The sequence below is a fragment of the Sceloporus undulatus genome, chromosome 5, assembly GCF_019175285.1.
Source record: "Sceloporus undulatus isolate JIND9_A2432 ecotype Alabama chromosome 5, SceUnd_v1.1, whole genome shotgun sequence".
NCBI lineage: Eukaryota > Metazoa > Chordata > Lepidosauria > Squamata > Phrynosomatidae > Sceloporus > Sceloporus undulatus.
The window spans coordinates 16,923,283-16,935,670 of NC_056526.1; the positions used below are offsets into that span (position 1 = coordinate 16,923,283).

Genomic DNA, 12,388 nt, shown 5'->3' on the forward strand with positions numbered 1-12,388 from the left:
AGTGCCAATAACTAGAAGTGAAAGAAGGCCATTTGCCAAATGGAAGGGTTTCTACACTGAATAGAACCCTTTCCTTTTGGGGAGTGGCTCTGTTTCACTTTCAGTTATTGGCACTCCATTGTATGAGTCTGCCATTGGACTGCATGGATTGGAATAAATATTTCGCTGTTGTACATGGACTGTATAGCATTTCTCAAACCATAGTAACAATTACACTGACTAATGTAAATCCAATTTACTCACAGGTATATAGTTTGCATTAATGTAATCAGAGCCTTCTTCTTCATTCATTGAAACCAATCGAACACGACTGAAATCATCTACAAAAGGAGCATGGGTGGATTGAGTTTAGAGCCTCATCACAAATGGATTAGACAGTTTCTCATTAAGCTCCTGGAAGCTTATCATAGATTTGCACACCTGAGGAGGAGGAAAATCCACAACACTGCAGCCAGCATCATGTGCATTTCAGTAAATTCATCACCTTTACAGTGTGGGATGACTTTATCACTGTCACCTACAAAATTCTTCAGTTTTGGTCTCTTGGAACTCATTAAAATCACAAAAACTACTCAGGAATGTTGTATCATAGATTTTTAAAATGTTCATTGTTAACAAGTATGAATTTAAATAGAGGGAAGGAGAGGGGGAGGAGGGAAGGAAGGACAGAAAGAAAGAAAGGGAGGGAGGGAGGGAGGGAGAAGGCTGAAGGAGGTAACCTATCACTATAGTCAAGGTTTAAATGCAGACAAACGAACTAACATGATTATAATCCTGAAAAGGAAAGAAAAAAGAAAAAAGCTAAGCTATTTTTTCATTATGAGATGGATTTAAATGAAGGAAAACCAACTAAGATAATTATTATCCATGTGACTCTTGAGATTCCATGCTGAAAATAATTACAGACACTACCTGTTCTCTGCCTAGGGGTGTATCTACACTATAGAAATAATGCAGTTTGAAACCACTTTAACTGCCACAGGATGGCGCTACAGCACTTAAAGTGGCATCAAACTGCATTATTTATACTGTGTGGATGAAACTTAGGTCAGAGGAAGAGTGCAGGCAAGGAAGCAGCAAAAGAAACAGCTGTTGGCCTATAGTAAGATATGGATATCCAATAATGGCAGATACTCAATAATGCTAAACCTTTGTGTCTGCTTGTACCACTGAATTAGTATAAAACAACATGATACCTTATATTTAGAAGTGGTGAGAACCCCAAGACAAAAATGCTGTTAAAAGGAGACATGACATAATATCTTCATAATATAATAGCTTACAGGGCAGGATATTGGTGTAGCGATTTTTACTGCGATTCATGGGGAGGTCTGCTGCAAAGTGTGGGATTTCCAGGCCAATCAGCTTCAGTTCCTACATGTAACACACAAAAAATGTACCATTCTTAAGTTAACCCACTTCTCTATAACAGGTAGATGGTGAACCACAGCCACACCCAAACAGAAACCAAGTGAAAACATACCAGTGACCCTTTCACACTGCACAATTATACTGCTATATTCCACTTTGACTGTCATGGCAACATCCTATGAAATCCTGAGACTTATAGTATAGTATAGAGAGGTACACAGAATTCTTAACTAGAGAGTTCTAGTGCCTCTTCAAACTGCAAATCCCAACATCCCATAGGATGTTGCCATGGTAACTGAAGTGAAATGCAATGTTAGTTATGCACTGTGAAAGGACTACTGGAGCACCGCTGCTGTATTTAAGCCTATGATGCCCCCTCAAAGAGGGTCTGAAGAGAAAACCTTTATTGAAGAAATTAAATGGCTAACAGATACAGCAGGATGGGATCTACTACCTATGGCTATTTGACTAAGGCAAAGATGGATGGGTTGAAAGGAAGTGAAATCAGACATAAGAATATAAGTCCAGAGCAGAGGTGAGAATATTGTGGTCCTCCAGATGGATTGCAACTCCCAGCAGCTCTAGATAAGGTAAGGCAAGCTGGGAGTTGTAGTTCCACAACATCTGGAAGGTTACACAATTTCTACCCCTGCTCTACAGGCAAAGACGTAACATATCAGACAAAACAAGAGGGAACACAACAAGTACTTCTACGGACCTGTACCGTGCTCTGTAAGCACATAGCTGTATATTTCTCTCTTTAACATAAGAGGAGAGGGAGAAAATGAGAATAAAGATGCAAAATACAGGGGAAGTATTAAAGAAACATGACCACACACCCCATTCTAAGGTGGGAAAACTCAAGACTACTGTCAATTCACTGTGCTGTACCTATCATGTACAACCAAGAAGCTAGTATCCATTTTAGGACTTACCTCAAACTGCAGAGAGAATTTGTAGTCAGAATCTTTAGCCATATCCTTGATGTAGCTGTCAAAGTCATCCAGCTGGATGGGGCTTGAAAAAACAAACCACAACACATGCAGGAAAAGGTCTGTCATTCATAAAATCCAGAACCAAGCAATGGGCCAAAGGGCAGTCAAATATGCTATTAAGAGCTTAATGTTTGCATCTAATGGCATTGGTTAGGGACTGGGGAAAGTCATCAAATCAGAGAAAAGATAGGAAGATGGTCCCTTTCCTTTATTACCACTTTTTTAAACGTTCTTCCTCCATGTACATTATCAGAGTGGGATACATGATCCCTCTGCCCAGCTGTTCCTCACAACAACCCTATGAAACAGATTATGTTCAAAACCGGCCCAATTTCCCAAAACCTAAATGCAGCTGTATCTCTCCTACATCACCCTGGCTCTCTCTATAGCTTCTCTGGGATCAAATAAGGGCCAGGTTCCTATTGTTTAGTCCCAAATACTATAGACCCACAGAACCAATTGTTCCGTGGTGAGTCAATGTATATGTACAACTAACTGATTTAATGGATCTACTCCAGTTAGGACTAATAATAGAATGTATAAGATAATTTTAGTACAAAATAGATGGTCACCAGTCCATGATACTAGAAAAGTCAGCTTCCTATACTGGCAGTCTGACTACATGATTTTCGAGAACTCTTCCAAATCTATGGTCCAAAACACACTGCAGAAATAATTGAGTCTGAGAATGCTTTAACTGTCCTGGCTCAATGCTAGGAAATCCTGGGAATTGTAGTTTATTGTGGCACCAGAGCTCTCTGGCAAAGAAGGCTAAATGTCTCACAAAATGACAATTGCAAGAATTCCCTATCATTGAGCCAGGGCAGTTAAAGTGGTCTTGAACTCGATTATTTCTGCTGTGTGTTTTGGAGCAATGTCTTTTTAGGAAATCCCTTTAAATCCAGTGTATGGTGACCCTAAAGCTACTGATATCAACCTGTTATGGGGTTTTCTTGGCAGGACTTGTTCAGAGAGGCTTGTCATTGCCTTCCTCTACAGTGTGTGTGACTTGCACAAGGTCACAAGTGGGTTTCAATGGTCAAGCAGGGATTTGAATTCTAGTCTCCCAGAATTCTAGTCCAGCACTCAAACCATAACACTATTTTGTCATTAAATGCCCCCCCCCAAAAAAAACCTTGCAGGAATTGGCTGATAATTATTGAAATAGCAGTGCGGGGGGGGGGGAGATCTCAGTAAATGTGGAAGAGAAATTAAATCCCTTCCCCTGCTGCTGTGATTCTAAAGAAAATCCTTCTTCTAAAGCATTTGGTACTGCCACTGAGAGGGAAATCCTACTTATGAATCTGAATTTTTCATCCTCTAGTGGCACCAAATACAGTACTTTGGAAGGGGGATTTTCATTAGAATCACAGCAGTGGAGGAAGGGATTGAATCTCCTTTTCATACTAATGGTGATCCCCAGATGTTTCTACTCTTCCAACACCCCATCTATGCAATTCTATGTCTTCACTGGTCCCTCAACAGTTGCACCTGGCAACTGTTAAGCCCTAAGAGAGGCCACAACTGCTACTGTTTACCAGTGAGGAAGGGAGAGAGGAAGCAGTTCAGATGATGAAGTGGCAGGTCTTGGCTCAGAGAAGCAATCAGAAATGAGACTGCACCTTTCTTTTTTCTCTCCCTTGGAGCCCAGACCACCCACTTCAGCATCTAGCCAGGACTAGGCTTGCAACAGTCAGCCAGAGGACTTTTTCTTCAGCTGCCCCTAGACTATGTGGAATGACCTGCCGGAAGAAATTCAACAGCTGAATACGCTGTCCGGATTTAAAAAAGCATTAAAGACCAGTCTCTTCTGGCAAGCTTATCCAGATCATTTTTAAATTGTGAATTTTAAATGACAACTTTTAAATGTGTATTGTTTTAATGTGTGTATACCTTATTTGTCCTTTTAAATTGTCATGTATTTTAACTGATGTGTTTTAACTGATGTTTGTTAATTTTTGTTGTTCACCACCTCAATCCATGGGGAGAGGCAGATAAGAAATAATACCAATACTGATACTAATAATAAATCTGAATTTCCTCCCCCTACTCTCCCATTTTTGCTTAGAGGAGCTGCTTCTTGATCATCTGACTTGCATCCTCACCCATTCCCCTTCCCAATGGTAAGCAGCAGCTATCCTTCCTAGGACTTGACAACTGTGGGGAAAGGGAGGTTTTGTATGTGGCATAGAGAGTTAGGGGATAGTTCCTTGCTTCCCATTCAAAAAAAGGTATAGGTGGGTGGTGCACATGGATCTGTGTGGGCTGAGTGTTACAATTCATCTGTTTGATGTAGGAGTTTGGTCATAATTGTATTCCTCCAGTATGCATGTCCTGAGCAGAAGACAAAAGTGTTGACATCAAAAACCCAATGGTAAAAGCTGGTAAGATCTTGACAATTTTGATTTCCCTGCCCCTGACAATTTTTGTCTCAGTTCTGCAGTGGCAGCTAGTGGCTTCCATGTGGTTGGGATGTTGTATCCACTCTGAGCCTGTGCTTCAAAGGAGCTTATCTGATGTACTAAACCCCATCTTCAAAACAGGTTAGAGAACTCCTTGGAGTTCAAACTTAAATTCACAGTGGATTTACTGCCCCTCTCCCCCACATGGGAGTCATTTGCAGTTTTTTTACAACTTTCCAAAACCCAAGTGACCAGCCACTTGAATACTGGCCTTAAAGACTGGCCTTAAAGCAGCTAATGTTAAGTGTATTTTTCACAAACAGCAAAGAAGCTAGTAAACCTGTTTGGACCATATTACTGAGTCCTGAGATGTGAGGGAAAGACTCCCACAGCCCAAGCATTCTCACAATAGGATGGTGGTGCTGGCTGGGGATGATGGGAGTTATAATACTATATACCTTGTGGGGCACTAAATTGAGGAAGGTTGATTTAGTCATTTATTTCAATAGACTGCACTTGGGATTGATTTTAAATGGATCAGGGCCATGCTGTAAACATAACCCCAATTTGTTAGATTTATACCACGGAAGCAGTAAACACTTTCTCTTGCCTAATTGGCATCTGCTAATGTGCCACAGCTGAAGTGAGTACGCTCATTTTTCCCCATTTGCTTAAAGCACCATACCCCAAGGAACTTGTCTCTTATCAACAATTAATTACTCCTGTTTACCTGTAAGCATTAAAGATCCAGTCTATAATTAACTACTGTGCTGGGAGGGAGGGATGGCACTGACAACAGATACATTCTTATACTTTCACACACTTTGTGATTGCTAATGAAAGGCAAGCTCTGTTGAAATGGTTAACTAGAGATAACTGATTTTCCCCCAGTGACTAATATTCTATCAGTCGGGAACATTTTTATCGTGTCATATCTGCTGTGATGCTTTAACAGAAATGCACAATTCTTGCTGCATGAATGTTATTGTCATTGTGAGATCCAGATTCTGAAGGACAAGACCAATAGGGCCAGATCCAAGATACAAGCAGCTGCAAGCAGACTGCCTTCCAGCTGGTTCTCAGAGGTGGCAGTTCTTAATGCCCCCTTCATTTTCCTAAAATGTAAAGGTCTGGACATTCCACAGCCCTACAGCACCATGGTGAAATATATATATAACTGCTGCAAAAAACACAGCATACTCGCCAACATTTCACAGATGGAAATTCAGACTCATATGGCCAAGCAACAACAGAGCAGGGTCAAGATTGCAAATGTTATTAATAAGCAAGAATACACAAGCTAAGAGAAGGCTCACCTGTGGCTGCTATTTAAATAATTAAAATGTGTGTGTTTAACTGCTTACAACCATTAAAAAGCCAATTTAGTTAGACCTTAAGGAGCAGTGGGCAAAGCAGCACCATTCAATGGAGTTCACTGTGTCTTTGTAGACAAGGGAGTTTTGTGTTTATGTAGACATTATTGGACTACAACTCCCACTACCCCTCACTATTAGCTACTCATCTTAGGTCTCTGGAGATTTGGATTTCCACAACTCCCAAAGCTTGATCATGGTCTAAATGTCCATTTGACAATAGAACACACTCCCTTGGAGTGTGGTGGAGTCTCCTCCTCTGGAGGTTTTTAAACAGAGGCTGGATGGCCATCTGTCAGGTCTGCTATTCCATGTTCATACATGGCATCAATATTAATACTTCCTTTAAGTCATTAATTTTTACAAAATGGGCATACTTGGTCAACTTTCTCTTCTTCAATCCGTTTTTACTCCTGCAAGAAAAAGAAAGCCCCATAATTATATTTTCACTGCCTTTCCAGTGACTGCATAGTGTTAATAATGGATATGTATTTTAATGCCAACATTTTAAGGCACATTTGGACACATTTACTGTTAGCATGCACCAAGCATCTGTCAATTAATTTGTGCACTGGCAGATTTAAAAACATACCAATTATTTTGGAAGAGGGTGCTGTATAACAATCTGAACATGCAAAAATGACTTTCACTATGGTCTGTGACTTTCATATGAAGCTACAGTTATGAAAGCTTATCCACATCACTGATTGCACACAACACATACAAATTTCCTGCTGATGGATTAGACTTCCACATAACTACTCCCAGGTGCGTTACAGACCACCGCTTTGCGGCAGTCTGCTGGCGCTGCTGTTTGCTCCGCGAGGGAACCGCAGCAGTCAAACCACGCGACTCCCGCATGGAGCAAAAAAGAAGCTCCAAAATGGAGCTTCTTCCTGCGGCGCAGTTATGACACCGCGAGGCGCCAATGGCGCACTCGCGACGTCATAAGTATCGCGCGACATGCGGACGCACAGCGTCCGCTACATCAATATGGCGGTGGCCGTGTGGAATGGCTGCCGCCATATTGTATGTATTCACTACATACTAGGGTTAGGGGGGTGCGGAAGCACCGCCCCTTCCTAACCCTAATACGTAGTGAATACGTACTTTATGGCGGTTTGTAACCCGCCCCAGATTACTTTCTTCAATAAAATGTAGTTCTATTCCATATTCTGGGGGGGGGGGGGGGGGCAATCCATTTTAATTTTGAAAGCTTCAAACAGATTGAGCAAAACATCAAAGAAAAGGAAACTGTTCATTCTTAAGGAAAAGTACTATTAAATCACTTACCAAGGGTTAATATAAAATGCCAAGAGATAATCAGTCCAAAGGCAGGAGGGTAACAGGGTTAGGAAAGCAAATACACTCCTACGCCTGTGAGTATTAATAGATAACATACAAAGAGATTAAAAAAAAATAGCAAAGAGGATTAGTGTGGCAAACAGAAGTCAAGCAATCAATGCGTCACATGGCAAACATAGCAATAGGTATAGCAAGTACATTTCTATAACGCTTATCAGTGCACTTAAGCACTTCCTTAGCAGTTTACAAAGTGTAAGCTAATTGCCCCTAACAATCTGGGTACTCAATTTAGCGACCTTGAAAGGATGCAAGCCTGAGTCGAGCTTGAGCCCTTCACTGGTACTGAACTCGCAACCTTATGATTTTGAGTGAGTGGTTGCACTACAGGCATTTAACCACTGCGCCACCAAGGCAGGGACCCCAGAAAGGGGGGGGGGGCAGAGGGACTAAAGATCACCTCTCCCCCAAGACTGGATGGGGATGAGCCTCAAGACAATCAGAGGAAAAGAGTGTTCTACTCAAAACCAATTGACCAAGAGGGAGAGAGCTATTTTCTATGACTTGGGCAACTACTGTTAGCCCTTCATATCCACTGATTCTTTATGCACAGATTCAACCATCCATGGCTTGAAAATATTCAAATATATATACTGTACATACTCAAGTATAAGTCCAGAAATTTTAGTCAAAAATTGACCTTAATGAACTGAGTTGACTTAAATCAGGTCAATATAAGTACTGTACTTAAACACTTAGAAAAGAATGGGACCATCCCCTGGTGAAAGGCAAGTGTGTAATCTTTCCTGGAAGCCATGACCCTCCTCCCCCCCACTCTCTCATCCATCCAGATGGAACTAAGAGCCTCTATCTGCCCCTCTGGGGGTGGTGGACCCATTAGAATGGTCCGCTCTTGAAGGCTTATGGAACCAATTGGATTCCAAAAAGCCTTGGAGGGTTTAATGGTTGGAAATGCCGGTGACCCTGTCAAAGCTCTGGTTAACACTTGGAAGACCGACATTACCAGGGTTATCGACACGGTCGCTCCCAAGCGTCATTGCCAACCCGCTCTTAACCGTAAGCCATGGTATACACCAGAGCTTCAGGAAATGAAGCGGATTGGACAACGACTAGAGCGCGTCTGGCGAAAAACTAGACTCTTATCTGACAAGACTCATCATAGGAACTTTCTTTGGTCCTATCGGGAGGCAATACGTGCAGTGAAGAGACGTTTCTCCTCTGCATGTATTGCGTCTGCAGAGTCCCGTCCAGCAGAGCTGTTTAGGGTAGTAAGGGAACTGACGCAGGTACCCCCTGCACAGAACCCTTTACTTAACCCAACAACGGCCTGCTGTGATGCATTTAACAACTTCTTTGCAGATAAAATCTCTCAGATTAGAGCCGACTTAGACGCCAGTATTGTAACAGAAACAATGGACGAGGTGTCCAGCGATTCCGTTAATGAGATTGTACTGGATCAACTTCAATCTGTGAGTACTGATGATGTGGACAAGCTCCTTGGTAGTGAGGAAAACAACTTGCCCTCTTGACCCTTGCCCATCATGGCTGGCCGTCCAGGGGGGTATGCATTGAGGAAGTTCCTTACAGATATCATCAATGCATCCTTCAGGGAAGGACATATTCCATCTTGTCTGAAGGAAGCGGCTGTTAGGCCGCTTCTGAAAAAACCTTCCCTGGACCCCCTGGATATGAACAACTATAGGCCAGTCTCTTTGCTACCATTCTTGAGCAAGGTAATCGAGAGGGCGGTTGCTCTTCAACTCCAAGCTGTCTTGGATGAAACTGATTATCTAGACCCATTTCAAACTGGCTTCAGGACAGGCTTTGGGGTTGAGACTGCCATGGTTGCCTTGACCAACGATCTGCGTCTGAGCATCGACAGGTGCAGTGTGACCCTGTTGGTGCTTTTAGACCTCTTGGTGGCTTTTGATATGATTGATCATGGCATCCTCTTGGATCGCCTGAGGGGGCTGGGAATTGGAGGCACTGCATTGCAGTGGTTACGTTCCTTTCTCTCAGGTAGATCCCAGAGGATGCTGCTCGGGGACAGCTGCTCCAGTAAAAGGGAGCTCACCTGTGGTGTCCCACAGGGTGCTATTCTGTCCCCGATGTTATTTAACATCTATATGAAGCCGCTGGGTGAGATTATTTGGAGTTATGGAGCTGGGTGTTATCAGTACGCCGATGACACCCAAATCTATTTCTCCATGTCTCGTTCGTCGGCCCTGAATTCTGATGGCGTCTCCTCTCTCAATGAATGTCTTGGAAGCATAGCCTTCTTAGGGGAGGTGAAGCCAAGGTGAGCTTAGCTGAACAGGTGGATCTAAGTTCCCTTAATATATTAGGAGAAAAAAAATGTGGGTATACACCTGAAGTTGACAGTGAAGAGATCAAACCCTGAACAGTGATCTTCTAATTCTCTAATTTTCTCAGATGTTCAAACAAAACAAAATGAATTATTACAACAAGGGCCCCTCTTAGAATCAAATGAAATGGGGGGGGGGGAATGTCTCAGATCCCTACAGACAGAGCTGTGAGTTTCTTGTGATTTTGCAATGACACAAAACAACCAGACTTTGGGTATAGGTACAAACTCACATACCTTAACCACATGTGACACCATTTACAAACACATGTAAATGGTAATCCTACAACAGTTTGATTTCTGAAATCACTGCACCACTAGGCCAATAACTTGCTCCTGGTCCATCCAAAAAAATAGCTTGGCTATGGAACAATTTCAGTAGAGAAACTCCCTTATTAATAAACCATCTGAAGCCTTTCACCCATTCCCAGATTACAGGTCATTCTCCAAGTAGACAGACAAATCTCAGGTTGAGCAGCTCTTGAGGAGAAAGAAGATTAATATTTGTATCTGAGGTGGCTTTAAAATATGGGCACTTATCTTTATCAATTTCATTCTATGGAATCCTGGGATTTGCAGTTTCACAAGGCCTTTAGCCTTCTCTGCCAAAGCGTGCTGATGTCTTCCAAAACTACAAGTCCTAGGATTCTGTAGGATGGAGCCATGGCAGTTAAAGTCATGTCAAACTGCATTATTTCTAAAACATAGATGCACCCTTAGAGGAAAATATTATTTTTTTCCTTTTTCCTTTTTCCTTTTTTGCCTTGCTAAGCTTACTATCATTTCCAGACAGCAACATCAACCATGAGGTGCAGGGTAGATTATTTAGAGAATTGGAAGGGAACAAGGATGCTTGCACTGGCAGGCATGAAAGGATGTTGCACTGATAGGAAGAGAGATGAACGGGAATTCTCCCTTGGCTAAGATTAAAATCTGAGTTGAAGAATCCAGGAGGCTTTAATAGTTGCTTGCTATGAGAGGAGGGATTTATCATATCATATTTCCATGTATGTTGGCATATGCTTTTCAAAGAAAAGATGGCATAAAAATGTCTGCGCAAACTTGTGTGATGTTTTATTAAAATTCATGCTTGGGGACAGAGCTGTATTGAGATGAAACTTGAAGGAGAGGAAACCAGTTCTGTTCAGCCCTGGAAGCTAAAATTGCATCTGTTTTTCACTGCAACAGTGACACCATTTGCACTGCAGGAGCTGAAGCTTATTCATTGCATTGGGCTGTTCACTTTTAGGTTTCTCATTAACATTATTCAGGCTTAGATCTTTAATTAGTGAGTACCTTTGATCTCTTGCCTTTGATGCCATTATTGTACACTCTATATGAAAGAAATCCCAAAAAGGAGATTAATGATTGTTGTGAATGGGTATCTGCTTCTGGGAGCTTATGTAGGAAGTAAAGGTTGATTTCCACTTAGTTCATTAACAGCATCAATATTTACAGGGCTTGCTGGTGGCTTTTCAGTCTTTGGGGGAGTTTCAGCATCAAAAGAATTGCTCCAGTGCCATAGCTAATCAATTTTACCATTTGTGCCAGTTGGCTATACCCCCTAAAATGAGAGAGAAACTTGAAATTCTGTCTGCTGAACAAACCAATCCTTAACTGATCAGTCATGACTGCAAAAGCAATGCATGATGGCATTTGCCCTTGGATTAAATGCCTTTTTCTGCTGAGACCAAACCAAGTTCCATTCCCCTCACCCACAGTGCATTGCCTTGGACTTCAGTTCCCAAGAAACCACAGCCAGCATGGCCACCAGATAAAACTTAGATTGCCCAGATACTGCTGGATACTCATCCTTCCATCACCTCTCTGTTTATATTCTGTTCTCTAAGCCATAGCTTAGAAAATTAATTATCACATCCCAGCTGCTATGCTAACTCAGTGATTCTGGAAGCTGTAGTAGCAAAAGGAACTTTTCCACTCTGGTTATGGGCATCTCAGTCTGGGATATATAACTCTTTCACCTTAGCCCTTTCACTGCTTCCTACTGGACTAAATTAATTTCCCCATTGAACTGAATAAGTGGATGCCATTTAAGGGGCCCCTGTAATTGGGGTAACACACTGTTGTGCATCACCAATGTCTCCACTTGGTGAGCAAATTTAACTCCATCTCTTCATTACAGCCCAGGTAAGACAGGGCTGAAGTACCACAGATACTACTGTTTTATCCTCCCATCACCACTCTGCATCTACTCCATGGTGATGGCTGAATAAAGACAAGACATCAAGGCCTAATGAGATGAAACAGGCCACTTGTGAGTCCCTTTAAGATAAATTTCAGAGCACAGATAATTCACTGGACTGGGAAACTAAGAAACGGTGCCCTCAGTCACTAACAGAAAAATTAAACCTATCAAGAAGTTGAGACTGGAATATCAGAAGATGCTTTTAAACACTTTTTTGCACTTCTTTTGAATAAGATCCAAAATAATCAGCAGTCCCTGATTCCCAACCAGAACTTGGAAAATTTACTTTTCTGAATTGCAACTCCCAAACTTTTTTCAGCCATTATGGTCAGAATTGTAATTCAATTACAATT

At 41.9% G+C, this 12,388-nt stretch overlaps 1 protein-coding gene across 1 annotated transcript in view; it reads right to left on the minus strand.

The window, feature by feature from the left end:
• PTPRO (protein tyrosine phosphatase receptor type O) overlaps nt 1–12,388 on the minus strand; it is a 182,857-nt gene that overhangs the window by 16,367 nt on the left and 154,102 nt on the right. Inside the window, exons 16-20 of the mRNA XM_042467850.1 lie at nt 7,435–7,518; nt 6,519–6,554; nt 2,307–2,388; nt 1,284–1,374; nt 244–320 (exon numbers count right to left, since the gene is read on the minus strand). Coding sequence (XP_042323784.1) covers nt 244–320; nt 1,284–1,374; nt 2,307–2,388; nt 6,519–6,554; nt 7,435–7,518 — 370 coding nt within the window. The remainder of the gene's footprint in view (nt 1–243; nt 321–1,283; nt 1,375–2,306; nt 2,389–6,518; nt 6,555–7,434; nt 7,519–12,388) is intronic.